This window comes from Phacochoerus africanus, chromosome 10 (genome assembly GCF_016906955.1).
Source record: "Phacochoerus africanus isolate WHEZ1 chromosome 10, ROS_Pafr_v1, whole genome shotgun sequence".
Lineage (NCBI taxonomy): Eukaryota > Metazoa > Chordata > Mammalia > Artiodactyla > Suidae > Phacochoerus > Phacochoerus africanus.
Genome location: NC_062553.1, coordinates 60,227,940 through 60,250,421, shown reverse-complemented (window position 1 = coordinate 60,250,421; position 22,482 = coordinate 60,227,940). Strand labels below are relative to the sequence as shown.

At 35.9% G+C, this 22,482-nt stretch overlaps 1 protein-coding gene across 3 annotated transcripts in view; it reads right to left on the bottom strand.

The window, feature by feature from the left end:
* Nucleotides 1-22,482, bottom strand: part of ADGRL3 (adhesion G protein-coupled receptor L3) — a 512,757-nt gene that overhangs the window by 277,591 nt on the left and 212,684 nt on the right. For all 3 annotated transcript variants that reach the window (XM_047798807.1, XM_047798808.1, XM_047798809.1), the window contains one exon: nt 1,315-2,115. In XM_047798807.1, coding sequence (XP_047654763.1) covers nt 1,315-2,115 — 801 coding nt within the window. The remainder of the gene's footprint in view (nt 1-1,314; nt 2,116-22,482) is intronic.

The window sequence follows — 22,482 nt, the reverse complement described above, 5'->3', positions numbered from 1 at the left end:
TTGCTGCTGTTGCATATTTAGGCTTCTCCTTCCACAAAAGGCAATTTGACATAACATCAGCATTGCTGGCTATGGAAAGAATGTCTGTCACTCTGCCAGAAGCCTCCCAGGGGCTAGAGAAAATGCCACCTAATTTGACATTCCATCCCAGTGAGAAGTGGAAAAGCTTTCATTCATTCATCCATTCCTTCATTCAACAAAGAATTATTGAGCCTTTATTTTCTATATGTCATATACTACATTAGTGTCTAAGAAGGCATAAATAGTGGCTAGATGAAAAATAATAAAAAAGATGGGTATGGCAAGATTATTGACTATATGACAACTAGAATCTAGTTGTAAAAGAAGATACACATATAATGAAGTAAGTTAGTAAGCAGAATGACACGCTAATAAAAGCATGGTAAAAGCAAGGCAGAAAGGAAGAAATATTAGCAGGTAAGCACGAGAAGAAAAAAAAATTGAACTTTGAATTGCTATGTTACTATCAAAATCCAGACACCCGTATCTTAGTTTTCCATTATACTTTATCAGGGAGAACACTATTATTGCTAGTTAAAATAGCTTAATTTCTAAATTAAGATAATTCTGCTCAGTTGTACAAATAAAAATGCAAAAGGCAAAGCAATGTATGACCGTCTTTAAACAATATTAAAAGCAAACAGTATGTCCTGGAGGGGAAAAAGATATACTGAAGAATGGGAATCAAAGCTTATCTCGATTTTTTTCAAAGCCAATTTTTGCATTGCCGTTTCTTATAAAATTGAGATCTATTTTTTTCTCTTTATCAGTTATGAACATTTTTCTGTATATATCAATTATATGAACGCAGACATATGTACCATCAAACTGATAATATTCCCAGCTGGGTTGGTCAGACACGATGTTCTTTGGGATTTGAATATATTGGTGTAGGGTTCCTGAAGCATTCTATCAAGCCAACCCTTTGACATTTTCCAAGTGGAGAACACTTCCCAGGGCATGTCACAGTTAATTAGATGGGATGGCATTCTATTTTCACAAAGGTTTTGTGTACCTCACTAAACAAAGAGCTAACTCACCACTGATAATAAAAATGCCCTTCACAGAAGGGCTGAAGGTTGGAGATTAGCTGCGCAGAGGAGAAATAGTTTCTTATGCCTATACTTTTTCTACGGTTGAAACTGTTTTTGAGCTGAAAATACCCTGAATAATTTTAAATACACAGACCAAAAGAAAGACCACAAAAGGATGTATAATCAAAATATACAATAAACTTACTGAGAGCAAACCATACCTATTTCCCCTTTGAGCACCAGCAAAAGTCACGCTTACCTGATCTACTATCCAGAGGTCCAAAATCCAGAGAATACTTCACGACGTGATAGTTATTCCAGACGTAGAGAAGGTTGTCCCTGGGGTTGTAATCCACAGCGGCTATGTACTGATAGGAATTGGGAAAGGGGACATCCACCAAACCATCCTTACTTTGGTCGGTGTTGTAAATGTAGTCAATCTTATTCCCGGTGGCCTCGTTGTCATCATCCTCGTATACAGACTTGACCACATACAGAATCCCACATATCATAAATGCATTAGAAGCCGACCTTTTGTCATATGCAGTGTCCCACGTCCCTTCAATCCGTAGGGTGTAAGGGTTCAACTGGCTAATGACGATTTTACCATTGTTCTGTTCTGTTGCATAGATTACCCACAGCCCATTCTCATCCACCGCCAGGTCTATGTCAGACTTGCCTCCCCAGCGGTAAGGCGAGGTATCGTGGTAATTGGCATTGGCTATGATGGCCTCTCCGCTCTTTATCCTAGTCCGCAAATCGAACTTCACTATGTTCCTAGTACGCTCTTTATTGAAGAACAGGGCTCCGTCGTACACGACAAACCCGGTGCCGTCCACCCTGTGGGGCAGCTTGTAGGTTGTGGTTGGCCTTCCGGCAATGAAGTCATCCTTGGATGAGTACTCAGTCAGGGTGTCAGTTCTGTAGGGTGTCCAGGGCATGTAATAAATCTTGTCAGAAGCCTGCAGGGGGTCTTTGCACCAGGCCCCAGACTGGTGGTCGGACTCGAACAAATGTTCACTCTGGTAGACTCCCTTGAGCAGTCCGGGACAAAGAAAAACTGTTGGAAGGGAAGAAGTCAAAAAAATAAATATATTAATGTTAATATTTTTGTCTTCCATTCCTATTTTTCACCAAGTGGGCTGCAACTCTAACAAGAAATACCCACTACCACTTAATTATTTTGCTGCATTCTTCCGAGAACATAGTCTTCCACATTAATTTTGACATTTGTTCAGAATCATTTTGATTTCATTTACTGAAAAAATTGGCCTTTTAATGAGTAGCTGTGCTTTCCTTTGACATTTACCTTTGCAAATGTGTTAAAATAATTTTGGATATACTATGTACATAGATGTGATTTAGGTCTATGTATTCCATAGACATATAACAAATATAAATGTTTATATGTGATGGTTTATACCCCTTACTTGGAAATGTTTATAAATATTGTTTTCACTCAGATGCTATTAAATATTCTATACTTATAATTAAGAAGCCAATGAAAATCCAAGAGTAATTAAAACATAATAATAAGAGAAAAGAAAAGTCCTGTAATAGAGGCCACTGTTTCTTCTGAGGGAAAAAAGCTCTTAAAGCTGCTATAGCACACACAGAGCATGCAACCCACACAATTAAAAATGAGTGATGGATGGATACTGGAAGGAAAAAGAGAAAGGAAGAAAAAGAAAGGAAAACAGGAATAAGGAAAGAAGAAAAGGTGAAAGGTTACAGAGAAGAACCCAAGATCTTGATTTTAATCAGTTAAAAATGTCCTGTTAAATACAGTAGTATTGGAACTTAAAAACATGTACCTTCTACTGTTACATGAGAAGAACATTAAAAAACAAGATTACTTGCTACAATATTGTGCTGCTCATACTTCAGACTGAAAATGGCCAGGAATTATCTGATTCACTAGGTTTTTAGTATGATTCAGTAGCATGTCATGTGAGTGTTGGTAAGAAAGCGTGGCTGATTCATCTGCAATGAAGGGGCTGTAAAGCAATGTTTCCCAAAGGGAGGTCCTTGAAGCACCTGTTGTAAGTGGTTTAGCTACATGCTACACACAAAGGAAACAGGGACCCCTAGCCGCATGTGTTAAAGAACTATCATATTAAACACAATTGTGTGGGAATCCTAATAGCTGAGGTACATTAGCAAATCTCCAAGGCAGACCTGGGGATAGTGAGCAAATTTCACAAACTAATTTGATCATGGGACCACTTTTCTCGAACCTGTTTGGGGCATAGTGTTCTGCTGAACCTGCTCTGGGAAACACTGCTCTAATATTTTTTTGCAGAGCAAATACACTGAAAAATAATCATGCAGTCCACTGTTATGTTTGAACGATTAGAACTGTATTGAGAGGAGAAATTAGGAAATCACAAAATTTTTGATTGTTGACTCAGATTTTAATGATTAAGTCTCTCTCTCTCTCTCTTTTTTTTTTCTTTTGTCTTTCTAGGGCCGCACCCCAAGCATATGGAGTTTCCCAGGCTGGGGGTTGAATCGGAGCTGTAGCTGCTGGCTTACACCACAGCCACAGCAACAGGGGATCCAAGCCGAGTTTGCAATTTACATGACAGCTCACGGCAACGCCAGATCTTGAACCCACTGAGAAAGGCCAAGGATCAAACCCAGGTCTTCATGAATACTAGTCAGGTTCGTTAACCACTGAGCCATGATGGAATTCCTAAAATCTCTTGATATTAGTGATTATCCCCTTAACAGCAACTATAAGCCTATATCAAATGGAAAATGATCTCGAATAAAACTCAGCTAGGGTTTGCAGGTTATTAAAAAGGAAAGTACATTGTTAAAATGCCCAAGGTTTTACTTTTGAAAAAATGAAAAGTTTAGGGGAAAAATTAACTATCAAAATCTTCCATAGCAAGGATACAGGGAGGGCCATCAACAAATCATACTTGATAACAGAACTGATTAGAAGAATGTCTCAGGATTCTAATATGATATCTATTATCATAAAGGATGGGCAGGTATTGTTGTCAAAATTACATATAAACTTCGTTAGTTAATAATCAGCCCTTGGTTACTAAAGCAATTTATTTTAAGGTATCTCAGAAAACCAATCGCCCTTTCCCCCCAATAGTTATAAATTAAAGGAAGAGGGGAAAAACACCAGATCTACGGAAAATCATCTAGCATGAAAATTAAAAACGTATCTGAAGTGCCCACTATCCATCACCATCTACTGGATTTCTAACTACTTATTTTTAAAGAAAGAGGAACAAAATGCACAGTTGAAAGTTTTACACTGTTAAATTGCTTTAAGATCAAAAAAAAAAAAAAATCAAACCAGCACTGGTCAGTACAACAGATTAAAGTGAAGTTGAGCAGCAGCAGTAGTAAATAAATTTTCATAAAATAGATAAGAATTAATAACAAAATTATTTTAACTAGATGTTAAACTGTTAAATAACTTAGCCTATAAATAGTATATAATTTATGAAAGGTATTTAATTACCTTTTTGTTCCACTTCTATTGGAGAGAGAGAAGTAAAGAGAGAAAGGAGAAAAGAGAATAGATTAATGGTACGATATTGGCCAAGCACTTTTTATTCACCTCTTCCAAACTGAAAGTAAATAATTTATTTCACTCATACTTGCTTTATTGAACATTATGTTTTTTTAAAAAAAAACCCATTGCCCTGTAAAATTATTTTTAAGAAGCAATCACATTACAAGCTTAAAAATACAGTACAAACTTGGAAAAAAATAAGGTGAAAGTTAATCAAGTTAAGATTGAATAAACATACCATTGCAAACTATAGACATAGGAAATACAATATTCATAATAATAACAGCAACATTTTCCATTTGAAAGATAGGTTGGTAATTATACAAAGAAAGCTTTCAGATAGTCTGGCTTGTCTCATGTATTAAATATCGTAGTTTATACTGCTATTTAATATAATAGTCTTGCTTTTTAGCCATCTCAAGAATTGATCTCTTCAGAAGAAAAACTACACCATAACTCACTTCCTAAGACTGAATATTTTCTATAGCTTGCTGGTCTTAAGATAAATGTACCTCATGAGGCAATACCTTAACGGAAAGTTTTCATCCTAAATAAATGGATTTATAATCCTCACTGAAGACACTTCTTTTCCCCCCACTCATCAGTATTTTATATTATTGTGGAAAGATAATGCTTTTCAAAAAAATCTGTATCTGAAGGTTGATATAAAAAAAAATGAGCCACCGACCTTGGCCTTTTCTGAAATTCTTAGCTGAGACTTTCCACAAAATCTTATAAGAATAGATAGATATCCTCAAACATGTTATGGTTATATACCTTTCAAATTTGATTCTATTATTATTTTTAAGGTATTGATCAACATAAGTGAGGGAAAATTCTTTGAAATTATGACATGTTCATGAAACTCATCAAGCAGCATCTTTTCCTTATACACATTTGTCTCATCAGAGACAATCTGCCTAGATCACAGGAAACAAAGGGACTCAAGAGACTCAGTGGGCAATAAAGAAGAGAGAGGGCCAGGGAAAAGCAGGTTCATAATACAGTCAAGTGATATAAATCTAAGATCATTTCGGTGGAAGGCATTCATTGAGCTACTAGAAACAGTAGATAAAACTCTAGGAAAGTTTCAAAACAAGGAAGAAATATCATTTTATTTTATTATTATTTTTTTGTCTTTTTTTTTTGTTGTTGTTGTTGTTGCTATTTCTTGGGCCGCTCCCGTGGCATATGGAGGTTCCCAGGCTAGGGGTCGAATCGGAGCTGTAGCCACCAGCCTACGCCAGAGCCACAGCCACGTGGGATCCGAGCCGCGTCTGCAACCTACACCACAGCTCACGGCAACGCCGGATCGTTAACCCACTGAGCAAGGGCAGGGACCGAACCCGCCACCTCATGGTTCCTAGTCGGATTCGTTAACCACTGCGCCACGACGGGAACTCCAGAAATATCGTTTTAGATAGGTACTTTTGGGTGAGATGTTTGTGCTTTGACCTAAGCTCAGGTTTTCAATTATTAGCAAAGTCACTCATTTTTCTCCATTGACTTTTTGGAAAGCTCAGCAGAATGTATGTTAGAAGACAAAATTGGTATATGTAAAAAGTTATGCTTAGGAAGTTATCTTTTTTAGATTCCTTATCTCATTACTTTACAAATCTTATTTTTAACAGTGTGTATAGGACTCTTAAAACTCTATGATACTCTTACATGGCTATAATTTATCATACATCCTCAATTCTTTATCAAGTAGCTGTTGCATTCACTGGACTATTTGCCTCATTATAGGTCAGTTAAAAGCTTTACCTAAGAGATGCACTTCATGCTATGACTAGATTACCAACAAACCTGAGTTACTAACTAACACACTGACAACTAGAGAAAACATAACTAAGCACCTTAAAAAATTATTTAATCAGTAGTGTCAAAAGTTTGGACCGAAGGCCCATTTTACAGTGAAGGTGGAAATTGGGAGTGGGATGTTATACTAAAGTGACATTTTTCAAGGACTGGTCTACCAAGAAATTTCCAGAACTAATTTCATTCCTTGATATAAAAAAATATACATCTGTTTGACTATACATGAAGGTATTTATATTCCCCAACATAAAACGTACATGCACACAATTTTAGTCTTATTCCACATAAAATTCTTTATATTATTCTTGAGCTCAATTGTCCTAACTCCTTGTTGACTAGTATTTCTCTTTTTAACAAATAATGAGGAAGATGAGACATGGTAAAAAAGTATTGATAAGGTACTTGGCATAGTCTGTAAATATCATCTTAAAATTTAATGGACATTTTTATTTTTCGAAGAAGTTTTACCTCTATTTTCTCCATTGTCATTAGGTAAAACTTTAATTCTCTAGTCGTGGTCTAATTTGAAGAAATTGGCATAAACTGTAGCATAAATAAAGGGTGCCTCTGTTACTGCTGGTGACTCAAAATTAAGATTTATTCGGCAGTTCTACTTTGGAGAAAATTGTTATGGTCTTGCTTTTGTCATGACTGGCTGTAGCTCATTCATCATTTATTTGCTATTTTCAAGACTGAAGTAAAACATTCTATAATTTAAGTTGAAATAGGTACACACAAATCATATTCCCATAACAAAAACTGGCAAGGCAAACATAATTTGTCACTAAAAAGCTCAGTGACATTTAGGATTAGCCAGTCATTGTCCATCATCTAATTCTGATTCTAGAAGCTTTCCTCACCTGAAAACAAACAAACAAATTGTGTGCATACAAAAAAATATGCTTACCACTGTACCCCTTCACAACTTCATAGTGCTGGGCACATAATAGATACTCAATGAACAGCTACTGAATTAATACATAGTCCACACCGAGGTGATTCTTCTGTTTCTAGATATTTTAAGCATGTAGTAAAAAGAAAAGAGTGGCAGAAAAGAATCTGGATTTTCTAGGTGGAATCATATATGCAATGCATTATCTGCATGATGTCTTTGAATATTTCTTTTTGTCATTTTTTGTCTTTTAGGGCCACACCCGAGGCATATGGAGGTTCCCAGGCTAGGGGTCCATTCGGAGCTGTAGCCCCTGGCCTACACCACAGCCACAGCAACATGGGATCTGAGCCGCATCTGTAACCTACACCACAGTTTAAGCAACGCCAGATCCTTAACCCACTGAGCGAGGCCAGGGAGCCAGTCTGTGTCCTCATCGATGTTAGCTGAGTTTGTTAACCTCTGAGCCATGACAGGAACTCCATCTTTGAACATTTTAATGGATGGGGAGGAAAGTGATATTTATGAATAATTTTTTTTTGTCTTTTTGCTATTTCTTTGGGCCGCTTCTGCGGCATATGGAGGTTCCCAGGCTAGGGGTTGAATCGGAGCTGTAGCCACCGGCCTACGCCAGAGCCACAGCGACGCGGGATCCGAGCCGCGTCTGCGACCTACACCACAGCTCACGGCAACGCCGGATCGTGAACCCACTGAGCAAGGGCAGGGACCGAACCCGCAACCTCATGGTTCCTAGTCGGGTTCATTAACCACTGCGCCACGACGGGAACTCCAATGAATAATTTGTATCTCCAACTCATTAAATGTGAAACCAGAGGGAAAAAAGGAAAAGAAGAAAAAGTATATGAATGGTCTTGAGGGTCAGATTGTCAAGAAAAAATTGTTACTATAAAACAGCCTGTGACAATCTAAAATCACAAGCTGAAAATACTCCCTTTTCTCTTCTCTGTAATGAGATCATAAATAAATGAACTATATGATGACAACTCTGCTGGGCCTTCTTCAGGACCTCCTGTCTTTAAGTCTGGTCCAATATCCTGAATTCTGACATTATAGCTGTTGTTCATTTCCGAGCATCTTTGGAACGAGTTTCTCTCATTTTCTCTCCTCACTTTTAATCCCCAAACTATTTTGATTGTCCATTCAACCTCCATAAATATGTTTATATACTTCCTTAAAGTGATTTCCTTGTTGTTCTTTGTCAAACTTAATGTCATAAGCTCTATCCTGTGGTTATGGAGTAAATGACAATTCAAATGAAGTGTGACTATATTCTACATAACAGGAAGAAATGGGGGGAAAAAAGACTAGTAAATTTTCCATTCATTCCTCAACAGTTCATCAAATAGATATAATATGCAGTCATGTTATTGTTTAGAAAAATAAGATGTTATTAGTTCTATCCATATCTGTACCATATGCAACACTTTTGAATTGCATTCTTTAATTAGTAAAGGTATGGATGAGAGAGCATATGCATGCGTTGCCAGCTTTTTCAAATTGTATTGCAAATTACAGAGAAATAAAACTGCTGCATGCCAAAAATTGTTAGAACTAAATTGCCATAACTAAGAACTATGAAATTGTATCTAATTCTAATGTAGCTTAAAATTTCCTTTCTTTTAAACTGCAAGATACACAACACATTGTCTATCTACAATTTAAATGTTCCAGATGAGTAGAATGCTCTAATCCAATGATGCCTCTATATTTCTGCAATATATAAATACAAAGACACTTATGGGGAGCATAAGATAGTTATAAAATATTAAATAATTTACTAAAATATCTTCTCATTGAAATATAGTAGTATTTGAAACAGAAGCATTTTCTTGGTTACATTGCCTTAGATTATTAAAATACACTTGGGTATACTAATCACAGGCCAGCTGGGCAGTTTAGCAGATGGCAGAAAGGCAAACTAAGTCAGTAATAAAAGAAAAAAACAATCAGTCTTAGATGAAAACTTGCTAGTACATTATCTACTAACTGAATCATCTAATAATTGGCTAACCAAAATTCATGATAATGTTTATATTTGTACTTTCTAACTTAACAAACTATTTTCACATGATTTAATTCCTCAAACGACACTGTATATGATACCAGTTATTGCCATATCAGAGATAAGCCCACTGGAATTCAAAGGTTACAGGATTTGACAAAGGTCAACACTGGTAAGTGGCAGAGTCCTGTCATTTGTCTAATTTGATATACCACGTCTCACAACATGCAAACCCAATGAAACACAGTTTGTTGTGCTCTTGCTCTGTTTCCTTTCTGTCACCAAATCCAAGCAGTATTGCATTTTAGAGGAGATAAATAACATAAGTGGACTCTCCTTGAGGATAGACACCGTGTCTGTTATAAAAACTAACATTCATTAAGCATGTGCCATATGCCACATATTACACTAAAGCAGAACTTTGGTGTGCAAACATACAGCACTAATTCAACCATCTCCAAGAAACCTTATGAGGTAGATATTCTTATTACCTTAACTTGGTAAATGATGAAACAGGTACAAAGCTACACAGTTCTTTGGGTAATAAATAGGAGAGTTGAAATTCAAATCCAAGTTTTTCAACTCATTAGTGCATCTTCAATGCCCAGCACACAGAAAGAGCTCAATTAATATTTCTTACATCTCCAAGCAATGATGAATTGCACTGTGGTATTTTCAAAGAAAGGAACTGAATGACATACTTTTCAGTGCTATCAACCCTGAGAACCGTGATGCAGAGCAACTCTCCAGAGAAGATAAAATAATAGAAAAAAAAAATGGGTTCCTCATTTCTTGGCCAAGGAACAAGATATTTCTTATCAGCAGAAACAAACTGGTGCTGAATACCTCATGTCCTATTAATTATTATTCTGAAGCAGAGGAAAGTCTCTCTTCTTCCATTTCATAACCACCAAGAAAATACAGAAGCACTTCAGTAAATAGAAATAAAAAGATCTGTGAGGTTCATTAATTTTTTTTGGTATATTGCACATCAAAAATTCTGACAGACATCTGTCTCTTTCAGTAAATAAAGAGCTAATCCTTTATTTAACAAAAGACAAGGGTAATCTCTGCAGCTCAGCTTCTAAATTATGTTTTTCAAATGATACCCTTGCATCAGTGAATAAAAATGCCACTCAAGTACCTTGTATTACAATGGCTTTATCTAATGTGTTTCCAAAACGATCACCTCCTAATGAATTTCATCCTGGAGTGTGTAGATTGAAAATGTCAATAATTCATAAAATGCTTTCAGAAGCTGCAATCTCATCTAAGCACTTAAATACAATATCTATAGATGCTGCAGGGCGAGACTTCCTTTTATTTTGTATTAAGTTTCCATTCCACGGATGGATCTGCAAAATTCTTCAAACTGTTAATTTAGCCTTTTAAAAGAAAAGGGTGCTATTAGTCGACTCTTTTGTGAATCTATTGGTAATAGTGTCTAGTAAAGATAATAATTTCTTAAAGTTATTACTGGTACAGTTAAAGTCAACATCACATGTGACTCATCAAGGAGATACCCTTGTTGATGATATGTCATCATTATGTAACAACCATGTGGAGTATAGAGTTGCTAAACAAAAAACAAAGGCAGCGCCCCCTCTGAGTATATTAAACCATAGATGCATATTTATATATCAGATCCCCTGAACGCATTTGTCATGTGCAAGGTCCTTAGAGCTGTGAATACAGAGATAAGTAATAACAACCGTAATACCTAACAGTTACTAAACATGTCCTATGTGAATAATCATCCAGTGGATCACTTTATTTAATCTTCAAACAACTGAGGATTTGGGGGTACTATTTATGAATGTGTTCCAAAGAAGGAATGGACCTTTGCCTTAGGGAAGCTTACGATCTAATACTTGGTGATTTTCAGTTTACTTATTTACCAACAAGTTATTTTTAAATGCTTTCAAAGGAATTAGTATAAAGAGATTAAAAATAGACAAGAATAGATGCGAAAGGCAGAAAGAGGGAGAACTGTTAAGAGAAGCTGAAGTTAGCAACACAAGGCAGAACAGTTTGACTACAATCAAACTTCCTATGAAAAATGTCATCAGTTTGCTCAGGAGAAATATATTTTTGACCAATGCCTGTTACTCGGTTCTATGGATCCAGCACTGCATACTTAAAAAAAAAAAAAAGATATTCAAAATGAATCTAAATCTAGTCCCACATATTTAAGAAATATCTTATTATTAATATTCCCAGAGTTCTGGAGCTGAAAGGGTTTTTGGTTTTTTTTTTTTTAAGATATTTAGTCCCAGCCAATATTTTACAAATAAGAAAAATGAAGCCAGAGAATCAATATATTACCCCAAATCAGTTTACTTTTGAATTCTTACTAGTATTAAAAAACAATTATTAAGGAATGTGATTTTTTTGAGTCATTTAACAACTTTAGGCATTGTGCGGGCAGGAATGGCTATCCTAATTTTACTGATGAGAAAAACCAGAAGCCGAAGGAGTCAAGTTATTCTAGTTTTGACTAAATTCTGTTCTTTCATTCTTTCCCAGAGTTCCTAACATCTTGTGAATTTTTCCTGGAATTGAAAGTTTTTATCCTCACTTGGTGCAAGAGAATGGGACAACAAAACCCGCAGTGGGTTTTCAGTAAGGAAAAAAGAAAACATTCTGAAGAACAGCTCAGGAATCTGAAGCACTACTACATATTCTGACACTTGGTAGAACTCTTCCAAATACCCCAAACAACTTGACTAGATTCTCAAGCCAAAGAGCAGAACGTATTCTGTACTCAGTACTAAATGGTTAATAAAAACAAGATTAATAATGCAAAATGATTTCTAGTATTACAAACAAAAATAAAATTAATTCCATCATTTATTAATAGAACATGTACACCAAATATATCCTATGTATGTCAGCTGAATCTCCTGAAAAACAGATTTAAAATCCTTCTTCATTTAGATTTTGGCATTTGATAAAATACCAATTCATCTGAATAAATTTCAGGTCTTTAGATTCATTGCTATAATTTTCCAAAAATGTATTTTTATAACATTTTTCTAACTTTGTGTCTAATTCTACATGCTAACCGTATTCTTTGCAGTGGTTTATTAATTTTACTTCATATATTCCACTCAACTCTCACTCACTCTGTAGCCTCTACTGAAAATTCCCAAACTCTATCTTTGTGTTCTAAGCTATTTATTCATGAAGACTTTTTTTATTTTTTGGCTCCATATTGAATAAATGGATTTTCCTAACATAGTTTATAAAGGGGTGAGTATTCATAATCTCCCAGTCTAGGGACTAATAAACTTTCTGCAAAGAGCCACTTGGTAAATAATTTAGGTTTTGTGGGCCACATACAGGCCATGTCACACAGCTGCTATCATCTTATTTTTAAAACAACCCTTTAAAAATGTAAAAGAAATTCTCAGCTCATGGGCCAGTACAAAAACTATCTACTGGATGTTTATTCCTTTGCCATAGTTTGCCAAAATCTTTCCTAGTTCATTTAACTTACAGTATCTCATTTACTATCCACACATCATGGTATTTTCACCTTCTCTCCTTTTCTAGAAGCATAGTTGGCCTTGATCAATGTGAGTTTGAACTGTGAAGGTCCACTAAACGCACATATATTTCAATAGTAAATACTACAATAATACACGGTCCATCACTGGTTGACTTGGTAAATATGAAGAGCCAACTATAAGTTATGCTCAGATTAACTCCTGAGTTGGTTAGGATCAACTGTACTTAAAGGTTCCTGAAGGCAGGGAAATCTTTATCATTCACTCACACATTATCAAGTTTTATCTTACAGTCTTGTTATAACTGCTGGTCAATAAATAGTGACCCAGAAGTGCTTTTAAACTCACAGACAGGGGAGTTCCCATCATGGCACAGTGGAAATGAATCTGACTAGGTACAATGGGGTTGTGCATTCCATCCCTGGTCTCTCTCAGTGGGTTAAGGATCCGGTGTTGCCTTGAGCTGTGGCGTAGGTTGCAGACCTGGCTTGGATCCAATGTTGCTATGACTGTGACGTAGGCCAGCAGCTGTAGCTCCAGTTGGACCCCTAGCCTGGGAACCTCCATATCCCATGGGTGCAGCCCTAAAAAGCAAATAAATAACTAAACTCACAGGCACTTGGCTCCAAGTATAAACCTGGTGTGATGTTCGATGATGTAATCAAAGGAAAAGGAGACAAATCTTATAGAAGATAAAGTTCTTTTGCTAAACAGGCACATGAAATCCCCCTGAGGTACCACTTCTTACTTCTCTATAATGGAGTCCATCATAACCGTCACTATCTACTTACATGATTGTACACTGAGAAATATTTTTTCTACAGTCCATTGTTAAGAAAGATTTCATAATCCCTGTGGAATTTCTCCTTAATCTTATTGAAACTTACACTATTTTTAATCCTGTTTATTTAGCATTTACACTATGTCCTATTTGCTGAATACTTTATCTTATTTAATTCTCACAACACACCTGTTGAGAATGTTGTCACTGTTACATAGAGGGGGAGTTGAACGTTCTTATAATTAGCAATTGGTAGAGCTACTATTCAAACTTCTGACCCTGCATTCTTAACTTGTCTACTACATTCTCTGGCTAACAAGAAAGTGATGATGATGATGAAAATAATGAGGATAACCTGTATCATCTAAGTGCTTATTGATTACTAGGTGATCCACTGTTTAAAATAATTTAACATATGCTTTCCATACAATGTACTATCCCTATAAAGTAGACAGTATTATTATTTCAATATTACAAAAAAGGAAACTAGACACAGATAAGTTAAATAGTAAGTGGCAAACCCAGGATCCAGTGGTAGGCATCCTACACAAGAACCCAAGACTAAACCAGTATCTCTCAAGTGCAAGCTACTGCTGTTGAGTGATTCCATCAGTTGAGTGAGGAACAGAGTTCTCAGTTACCACTATTACCTTCTAAATGCCAATAGCATTTTATTCACTAAATTATATTTATCAGGTATAGAAAATAATTTGATAACCTGATCTCAAGGAAAATATGTGATTGTGATTTCAAGAAACAAAACATTTTAAAGTTAGTATTAATAACTAGAGATAACTTATCTTGAAAATAAGTATTAGGCTGATTTTTGCTAAACAATCTCTTCTCAGAGCCATCTATTTAAGATCTCTTTTCAGACAAGAAGGTTTCTTTTTGGACACCTTTTAGGGCAGTGTCACATTCCAGACTTAGGAGACACATACTTGTCACCTGTAAAGGCAGGAGCCAGCATTTGACTTAAATCAATAAATCTGACAGAGTTGGAAGAAACGCAAGGGTAGAAGAATTACGTATGCAAAAATAAAGGTAACATGCATAAAACTATTGGCTACTTTTTTTCCTATGGGAAGGAAAAACATGTTTTATTAATTGGGCATCCTAGGGTAAACTCTAGACATAGAAGATTTCTCATGGGAGAGATCCTGTTTCTTAATTCTTCAGTGTCTATCAGAGTGTGTGTATGATGATTTCAGAGAAAAGTACCACTGACCTAGCCAGACACACTTAATTCTATAGTGAATAGTTTCTACTGTTTTTTGTTTTTTGTTTGTTTGTTTTTTTTTTGTATTTTTAGGGCCACACCCATGGCATATGGAGGTTCCCAGGCTAGGGGTTGAATTAGAGCTGTAGCTGTTAGCCTACACCACAGCCACAGCAACACAGGATCTGAGCCACGTCTGTGACCTACACCACAGCTCATGGCAATGCCAGATCCTTAACCCACTGAGCAAGGCCAGGGATCGAACCTCATGGTCCTCATGGATGCTAGTCAGATTCGTTTCGTTGAGCCACCATGGGAATTCCAGTTGCTACTTTTTTCTCAGTCATAGTTGAAAACATTCATGATGGAGTTTAGCTCTGCAATGTTATAATATTTGACATGAGAATCATATGCTTTTTATTTTCCCTTTGAATGTATGTTCTTCCTTTGAGAGACAGTGACAAAAGAAATAAACATTATTTAAAAGATGGTTTTAAATTAGCCAGGTGAAAGTTGAGAAAGGAAATATTAGGCAGGCAGTCCTTCAAATGGATATGGTATGGTGCAACACCCAAAGCTGAGATATTAAATTTAAAATTAAATTAAAACAAACAACACAAAGTGGGCTTTCTCTTCCATTCTTTATAATCCTCAGCCAACATCTGCTCAGTAATTCACTAAATATATTTTTGTTTTAGTAAAATACGTCAAATTAGAGGAAAAGCAAGTTTTAGAGAATGCAATAAATGATCACATTATTCTTTGCTCTAGTGGACCTCTCACAAGATTCTTCACAGTCTATTTAAACTAACTAGCTTCCAACTGTTTGTTTGTTAGTTAATTTTGCCTTAAAAGCTATTTGTAGAAGGATCCTACAAATCAATTTGCTGCTTAGAGCATTGAGGAAGGAACTATCAACAATATAACATTATTATGTATAATTTTCTCACTCTTTTAATTAAAAAAATAAACTTCCTGTAAACAAACAAAACATAATTGATCTAGTAAACTGACTGTAGATGGTATTCATTTAAATTTTTAATTTCGTGTTTACAGGTATAATTGTGAGTAGTGAAAATATTATTATTACATCTACCACATAAGGCAATTTAAAAAATACAACACTAAAGACCAAGTAAATTTGAAATAGAAACTATTTTTTCAGGAAGCCCCATATTCTGACACATTCTGTTAACTTACTAAGGAGTCTGTGTCCCAGAACCTAGAATAGTGCTTGGAATATAAAAGTTACTCAATAAAGATTTTGAACTGCTAAGTCAATATAAGGGGTCTCTATCTATGATGGTCTTAAATAACTGGCATAGCTTTATTCCTATTATCAAAGGCAAAATAAAGGAAAACATTTAAAATGATATGTGTATGTGGATTGTATAATTGCTATGCTGAAGTGAACATTTTTTCCATATGTTTAATTAATAAACCCATTTAATATTTTAGGTTGATATCTAGTGACTTTAAAAAAACAATTACTATTGTCTGCTACATCATGCTACATTTTAAAATAATGAACATGAAAACATAGTCATTTGCATTTTTTGGCATTGTAAAACATGAAAATAAGCATAATTTTGAAAGAAGAAGCATATACACCACAATAGGTAACAGTTACTGATGTTTACTATGTGGAAACCCCTACTATTAACTCATTTAATTATTAAAATGACTCTTTAAGATAAGTATGCTTCTCATCAGGTGATAAAAGTATAAGGAGGAGAAATTAAGTTACTTGCCTAAGGTCACAGATTTAGTTAAGAAACAAGGCTAGGATTTGTCAAAGGACAACCTGGCTCTAAAATATATGCTTATCAGATAGTCTCCGTAGTCTCTCAAGATTACTTATCCATTTATAATGACTATTTCTCACTCAGAAAATCACGTAACATGACAGTTTGATACTCTATTTTAAATGTCAATAAATTTGAAAAATAGACTCAAAAGTATGATGTTTTGAATGAAATCTCAAGTTGTGACTTCTGACTGATTTACTGCTTGTATAAAAACTATGTGGCCTGCAGATTCTGGTATCTACTTTCTTTTTTCTTTTTATTTATTTTTTTATATATAATGTTTTTTTTTTCATTATAGCTGGTTTATAGTGTTCTGTCAATTTTCTACTGTATAGCATGGTGACCCAGTTACACATGCATGTATAGATTCTTTTTTCTCATATTATCATGCTCCATCATAAGTGACTAGATATAGTTCCCAGTGCTACACAGCAGGATCTCATTGCCTATCCATTCCAAGGGCAATATACACAATGGAATACTACTCAGCCATAAAAAGAACAAAATAATGTAATTTGCAGCAACAGGAATGGAACTAGAGACTCTTATATTAAGTGAAGTCAGAAAGAGAAAGACAAAAACCATATGGTATCACTTTTATCTGGAATCTGATATATGGCACAAATGAATCTTTTTTCTTTTTTTAAATTAAAGTATAGTTGATTTACAATGATGTGCCAATTTCTGCTGCAAGAACAAGGTGACTCAGTCATACATAGATATGCATTCTTTTCGAATTTTTCCACTATGGTCTCTCCCAGGAGACTGGATATAGTTCTTTGCACTATACAGTAGGACCTTGTTGTTTATCCTTTCTAAATATAAGAGTTTGCACCTACTAAACCCCAAAGTACCTACTTTCAGATAAATGATATATTTTGACAGGGAGTATGAAGTAAGTTTTAAGATTTTTTAGGTTTCTCAAGTTGACATTTTCTCGTCACAAACAATAGCATCTTAATGCACACGTCTTCTCATAGCATCAGTTCATTCGAATGCATGCAGCATCGATTCATCAGACCATGGTGAGGATCTATACTCCACCGTGCCCACCAATTTTAGAGAAAAGAAAAGATTTGTGACAGGAAATGACAACTCCTTAGCAATGAAAGTCAAAGTCAAATGCTTATCCTACCAAAGGAAGAACAGACCGTAAAATTCTAGTGTGTAGCTGTCTTATGATAACGGATTTTCCTTCTTTTTCACATCACACAGTTTCTTCTACCACTGTAAAACTAATGTCTTAATGCCACATCTAAGTTAAGTTTATGTATTTGGAGAATGCAGCCGTCTTCTATGGATCTTCTCTTTCAACTCAGTAAACTATATATTGTCTATTTGAATTCACGGCCATTAAATTCTGCGAAGTATTTGCTGCACTCCACATATTATTGGTTCTGTCACTGAACAGGGCTCTCTTTCTGTTTTATAGCTAATACAGCATTTCTCTGTGGCATCAATATATTAAAACATTCACTACCAGAAAAACTATGTGAAAATGGAGCAAGCTCATTTTGCTACAAGCTAACTCAATAAATCCGTCTAGTTTACTGATGTTCACTTTCATTTAAAATCAGGACATATTTATCCTGCAAACTTCAAAAAGGCAGAGAGATAGTCTATGTTTTCCTTTTTTTGTCCCTGGCAGCAGTGCTACTTTGTTAAGGTTAATAAATGGCAGTTTAATAAACCAGATCTATATTTCTGATATATACTGGGGAATATTTAGGAAAGGGTCAATGAGGGCTACGTCAAGACTTTGAAAGATTTGTGTCCTTTGTTTCTTCAGTATCAAAAGAGGCAAGATAGCTGAAGTTAGCTGGCTAAATTATGTTAGTTTGATGCTTTTCTTAAATTTACTGCCAGAAAAAGAGCGTATTAACAAACCTAGTTTACTTCCATTTGGACAAGTGAAAATAAAAGCAAATTTAGTCTAATATTCTTAAACTGATAATTAAGGGGTAAAACCAAATGCTGGAAATAGCCAGTACCTCGCTTGACAGTACTGTAGTGGAAAATATTCTTTACTGTGAAGAAAGACAAATTCTTCCTGATGACAATGCCTTATCTCCCACAGAAGATGATGTGGATATGGCTTATAAAATCAACCCCCTAGAGTCATTCTTACCAATTGGTCAAGCATGCATCATGATGCTCACGGATAACTCAGCCTGGTCTCTACCAGTTCTACACGGTGATTACTTTATCACTGGCTATGACAATACAATGGAAGAAAGATATTGATGTTTATTCAATCAGATCATGCCCATAACTGTAAAACAGACACACTGCATGCTTTACACACGTACCACAAGTACAAAAAAAAAAATCTCTCCATAGATAAATGTCAGAATTTTTATGGTGCCATATTAGAATTTACTTCTAAAAAGCTGTGTGAGAATTAATGCCTTGCTTTCATTTTTATATACTCTTTTCTTGCACACAAACTTCCCTTTTTACACAAGAAAAAGCAAGCAGGTTACAGGGCCACTTTTTCCCAAACCATCTCCTTTGGAGTGAGTGAAACATAGTCTCCTTACACCTGTGCTCTGACCTTCACAACATCTGATATATTTATCCATGATTTTTTGAAATCCTACTTCTTGCATGAAATTTGCAACAACTTCCTATGTGAGTCACAGCTTTCACAAAGGCCTACTTTTGAAAAATAAGCCTTAAGGAAAAGAGTTTTGCTGAAGATGCTCCTTTTGGGAGATCTAGAGTAAGACATCACTCCAGTGAGTATGTTAGCAAGAAATTCAGGAATCAGTGAAACGCCAGAAAGGAACAGATTCTCTATAATAGCAGCCAATTGTTTCAAACATGTAAATCTTACTTCACCAACACAATTATAGCTACTTTCTTTTTTCTTTTTTTGTCTTTTCTAGGGCTGCTTCTGCGGCATATGGAGATTCCCAGGCTAGGGGTCGAATCAGAGCTGTAGCCGCTGGCCTATGTCAGAGGTACAGCAACGCCAGATCAGAGCCGTGTCTGTGACCTACACCATGGCTCACAGCCGCACTGGATTGTTAACCCATTGAGCAAGGCCAGGGATCAAACCCACAATCTCATGGTTTCTAGTCAGTCAGATTCGTTAACCACTGATCTGTGACGGGAACTCCTGTAGCTACTTCCTAAGAAGGTAAATAATATCTTAAATTCTAACAAAGGTGTTAAGATGATTAACAATTTGCCAAATCAGATGTACAAAAGGCTATATAATATTTTATCATGACACTAACTGATTAACTAATAGTTGTAGATAATGACTAGTGGTGCCTACGGATGCTTTGAGTTACTTAAACATAATAAATCCAAACATCCTTACGTGGCATACTTTCCTAATTTGGGATTCTCAGAAAAGCAGAGCCTGAAACAAGAACTTTGGCGTAGGGAGTTTATTTGGGAGATGATCCTGGGAGGCAAGTGTGAAGAAAGAGGGAGACAGAATCTAAAAAGCAAGAAAAGTCACTATATGCATAATTATTGCAGCTGCCACCATTGGCACGGAGGACCAAAGTCTGTCCAGATCGCTGAGATATTCTGCTGAGAAATGTAAATCTGAGTAACAATACTTAGGGCCTTTCTTGCCAGTGGTTAAAGACAACCCTCACCAGCTGAACTCCCCTGCCTAAGAATAAATGGTGGTGTCAGCCAAACAAGCTTCTGGGCTTGGGAAAAGTCTTATAGCAACATGCTAAATGCCAGAGAGAGGCCATCTGCATGGAGAATGGGGTAGCTGGGGTAGGTCTGAGGTTCCACGAAACAGCTCACTTCAGGTGTAGGTAAAATCAAAGTTGAGCCAAGGGGATGTTGTTTGTGGGCCAGAGGTCAGAGGCATTGGCCAAGAGAGTGTGTGTGTGTGTGTGTGTGTGCACGCAAGCACACATAAATAAAACAGCACCTAGATTTTATTTTTAATTTTTTTTTTCCTTTTTGGCTGCACCCACAGCATGTGAAAGTTCCTGGGCTAGGGATCAAATCTAGCAGGGTTTGGGCCACAGCTGCTATGGCAACACTGCACTGGGCCGGGGATTGAACCCATACTGCTGCTGCAGAGACAACACGAGATCCTTAACCAGCTCTACTTCAGCAGGAACTCCCTAGACTTTAATCTTTAACTTCTATTCATTCTCTCATAACACTGGTTTCACATTTATTTAGCAGTAACTTTTTCTTCAGTCTTTCTCCAACATTTTTTTTTTACTACTGTAATATTACTAGCTTATTTTTATAACATCCTTCCCAGTTACACACAGCTGAGAGTACCAAGTTCAAAAAGGAATTGAAGCCAGAGGTCTAAAATTTACACATTCCACAGAACTCCTGCTGCAGGCACACAAAGGGGAAAATAGAACTTGTTGTGGCTGATTCTGTTTATTCTCACGTCAATCCTAGGAATGGAGAAATAAAAAGCTAAATCACTAGATCATATATCCTAAGTTCACAGGCAGCTAAGAACCATTTGACAAGTGGGGCTTTGGCAGAACTACTAGTTCTTCTCTACTACTTTATACGGTAACATTCATTTAAATTTAGCCTTGTGAGAGTCTTTCCTATTTTGATAAGAGAAAATGTATTTAAATAGAACGTCATCCTAAGAAACTATTAAAATACTTCCTATTTTACCATGATTCATTTTGGGGGGTCCTATTTCCTGGCCTTTTAAAATAAAGCATGCAAAGTTATTTTAATAAATCACTTGTAGTTCAGCATAGTTAAAATGAGTTCAAAATTCTTGAATAATGAGTATGAAAGGATGGGCAATGCTTGCAATTTTTAAAAAAATTTTCTTTTTATGGCCACACCTGAGGCACATGGGCGTGCCCAGGCTAGGCATCAAATCAGAGTTATAGCTGAAGGCCTAAGCCAGAGCCAGAACAATGCTGGTTCAGAGCCACATCTACCCCATAAAGCTGCAGCTTGCAGCAATGCTGGATCCTTAACCCCCTGAGCAAGATCAGGGGTGGAACCCGTACTCACACAGAAACTATGTCAGGTCCTTAACCCACTGAGCCACAATGGGAATTCCAATACTTGCAATTTTAACTCATATATTTTCATTTACTAACTTACATACAGAAAAGTGAACCCTTGCAACTTTTAAGATTCTGAGAGAACATAATTTAAACCTAGAAGTAGATGAAGGTCAATTAATCTAACACAGTAAATTAGGAAGCAATCTGAAATATTTATAAGCAATTTAAAGGCAACAAAATGTATGTTTTGGTGAGCACTGGGTACACAATAAATACTTGCTGATTTATTGACAGTGAACATAATGATAAGTTAATAAGAACTAATTTCTAGATGGAGAAAGAACATACAGGAAAAAAAATGAGTATACTCAGTGCTCATCATACAAGCATAATTGGCTCCAAAATGTTTCTTCATTGGAGGAAATGAGCACAAACGACCATTAACTACTTTATAATTAATATAAAATGACAGTATGTTTATTAATGTAAAAGCAGCTACAGAATCAAGCTAGTAATGTCGTAATATGCATTCATACTTATGCACTAAAATGATAAAAAGTCTTCATTACTGTATATATAATTGCTTTTTAATGAGCCGGGTACTTGGGAGTAGCTACATATCAGTCCTCAGCATTTCCCCCATACCTGGGTGCTGTGCACCTCAAATATCCAGGTGTAACTGATGGACAATTTTGAAGACATGCCACAGTCACTTTTGTTAAAAAGGGCAATTTTAATTTGAAACCAACACACTTCAATGAAGAAAGAGAGCATAAAGATCTACGGAGGATGCTACATCAAGAGACAAAAGGAACTGAAATTACAGTGAAGAATAAGGTACCATTTGCCTCTGTGCA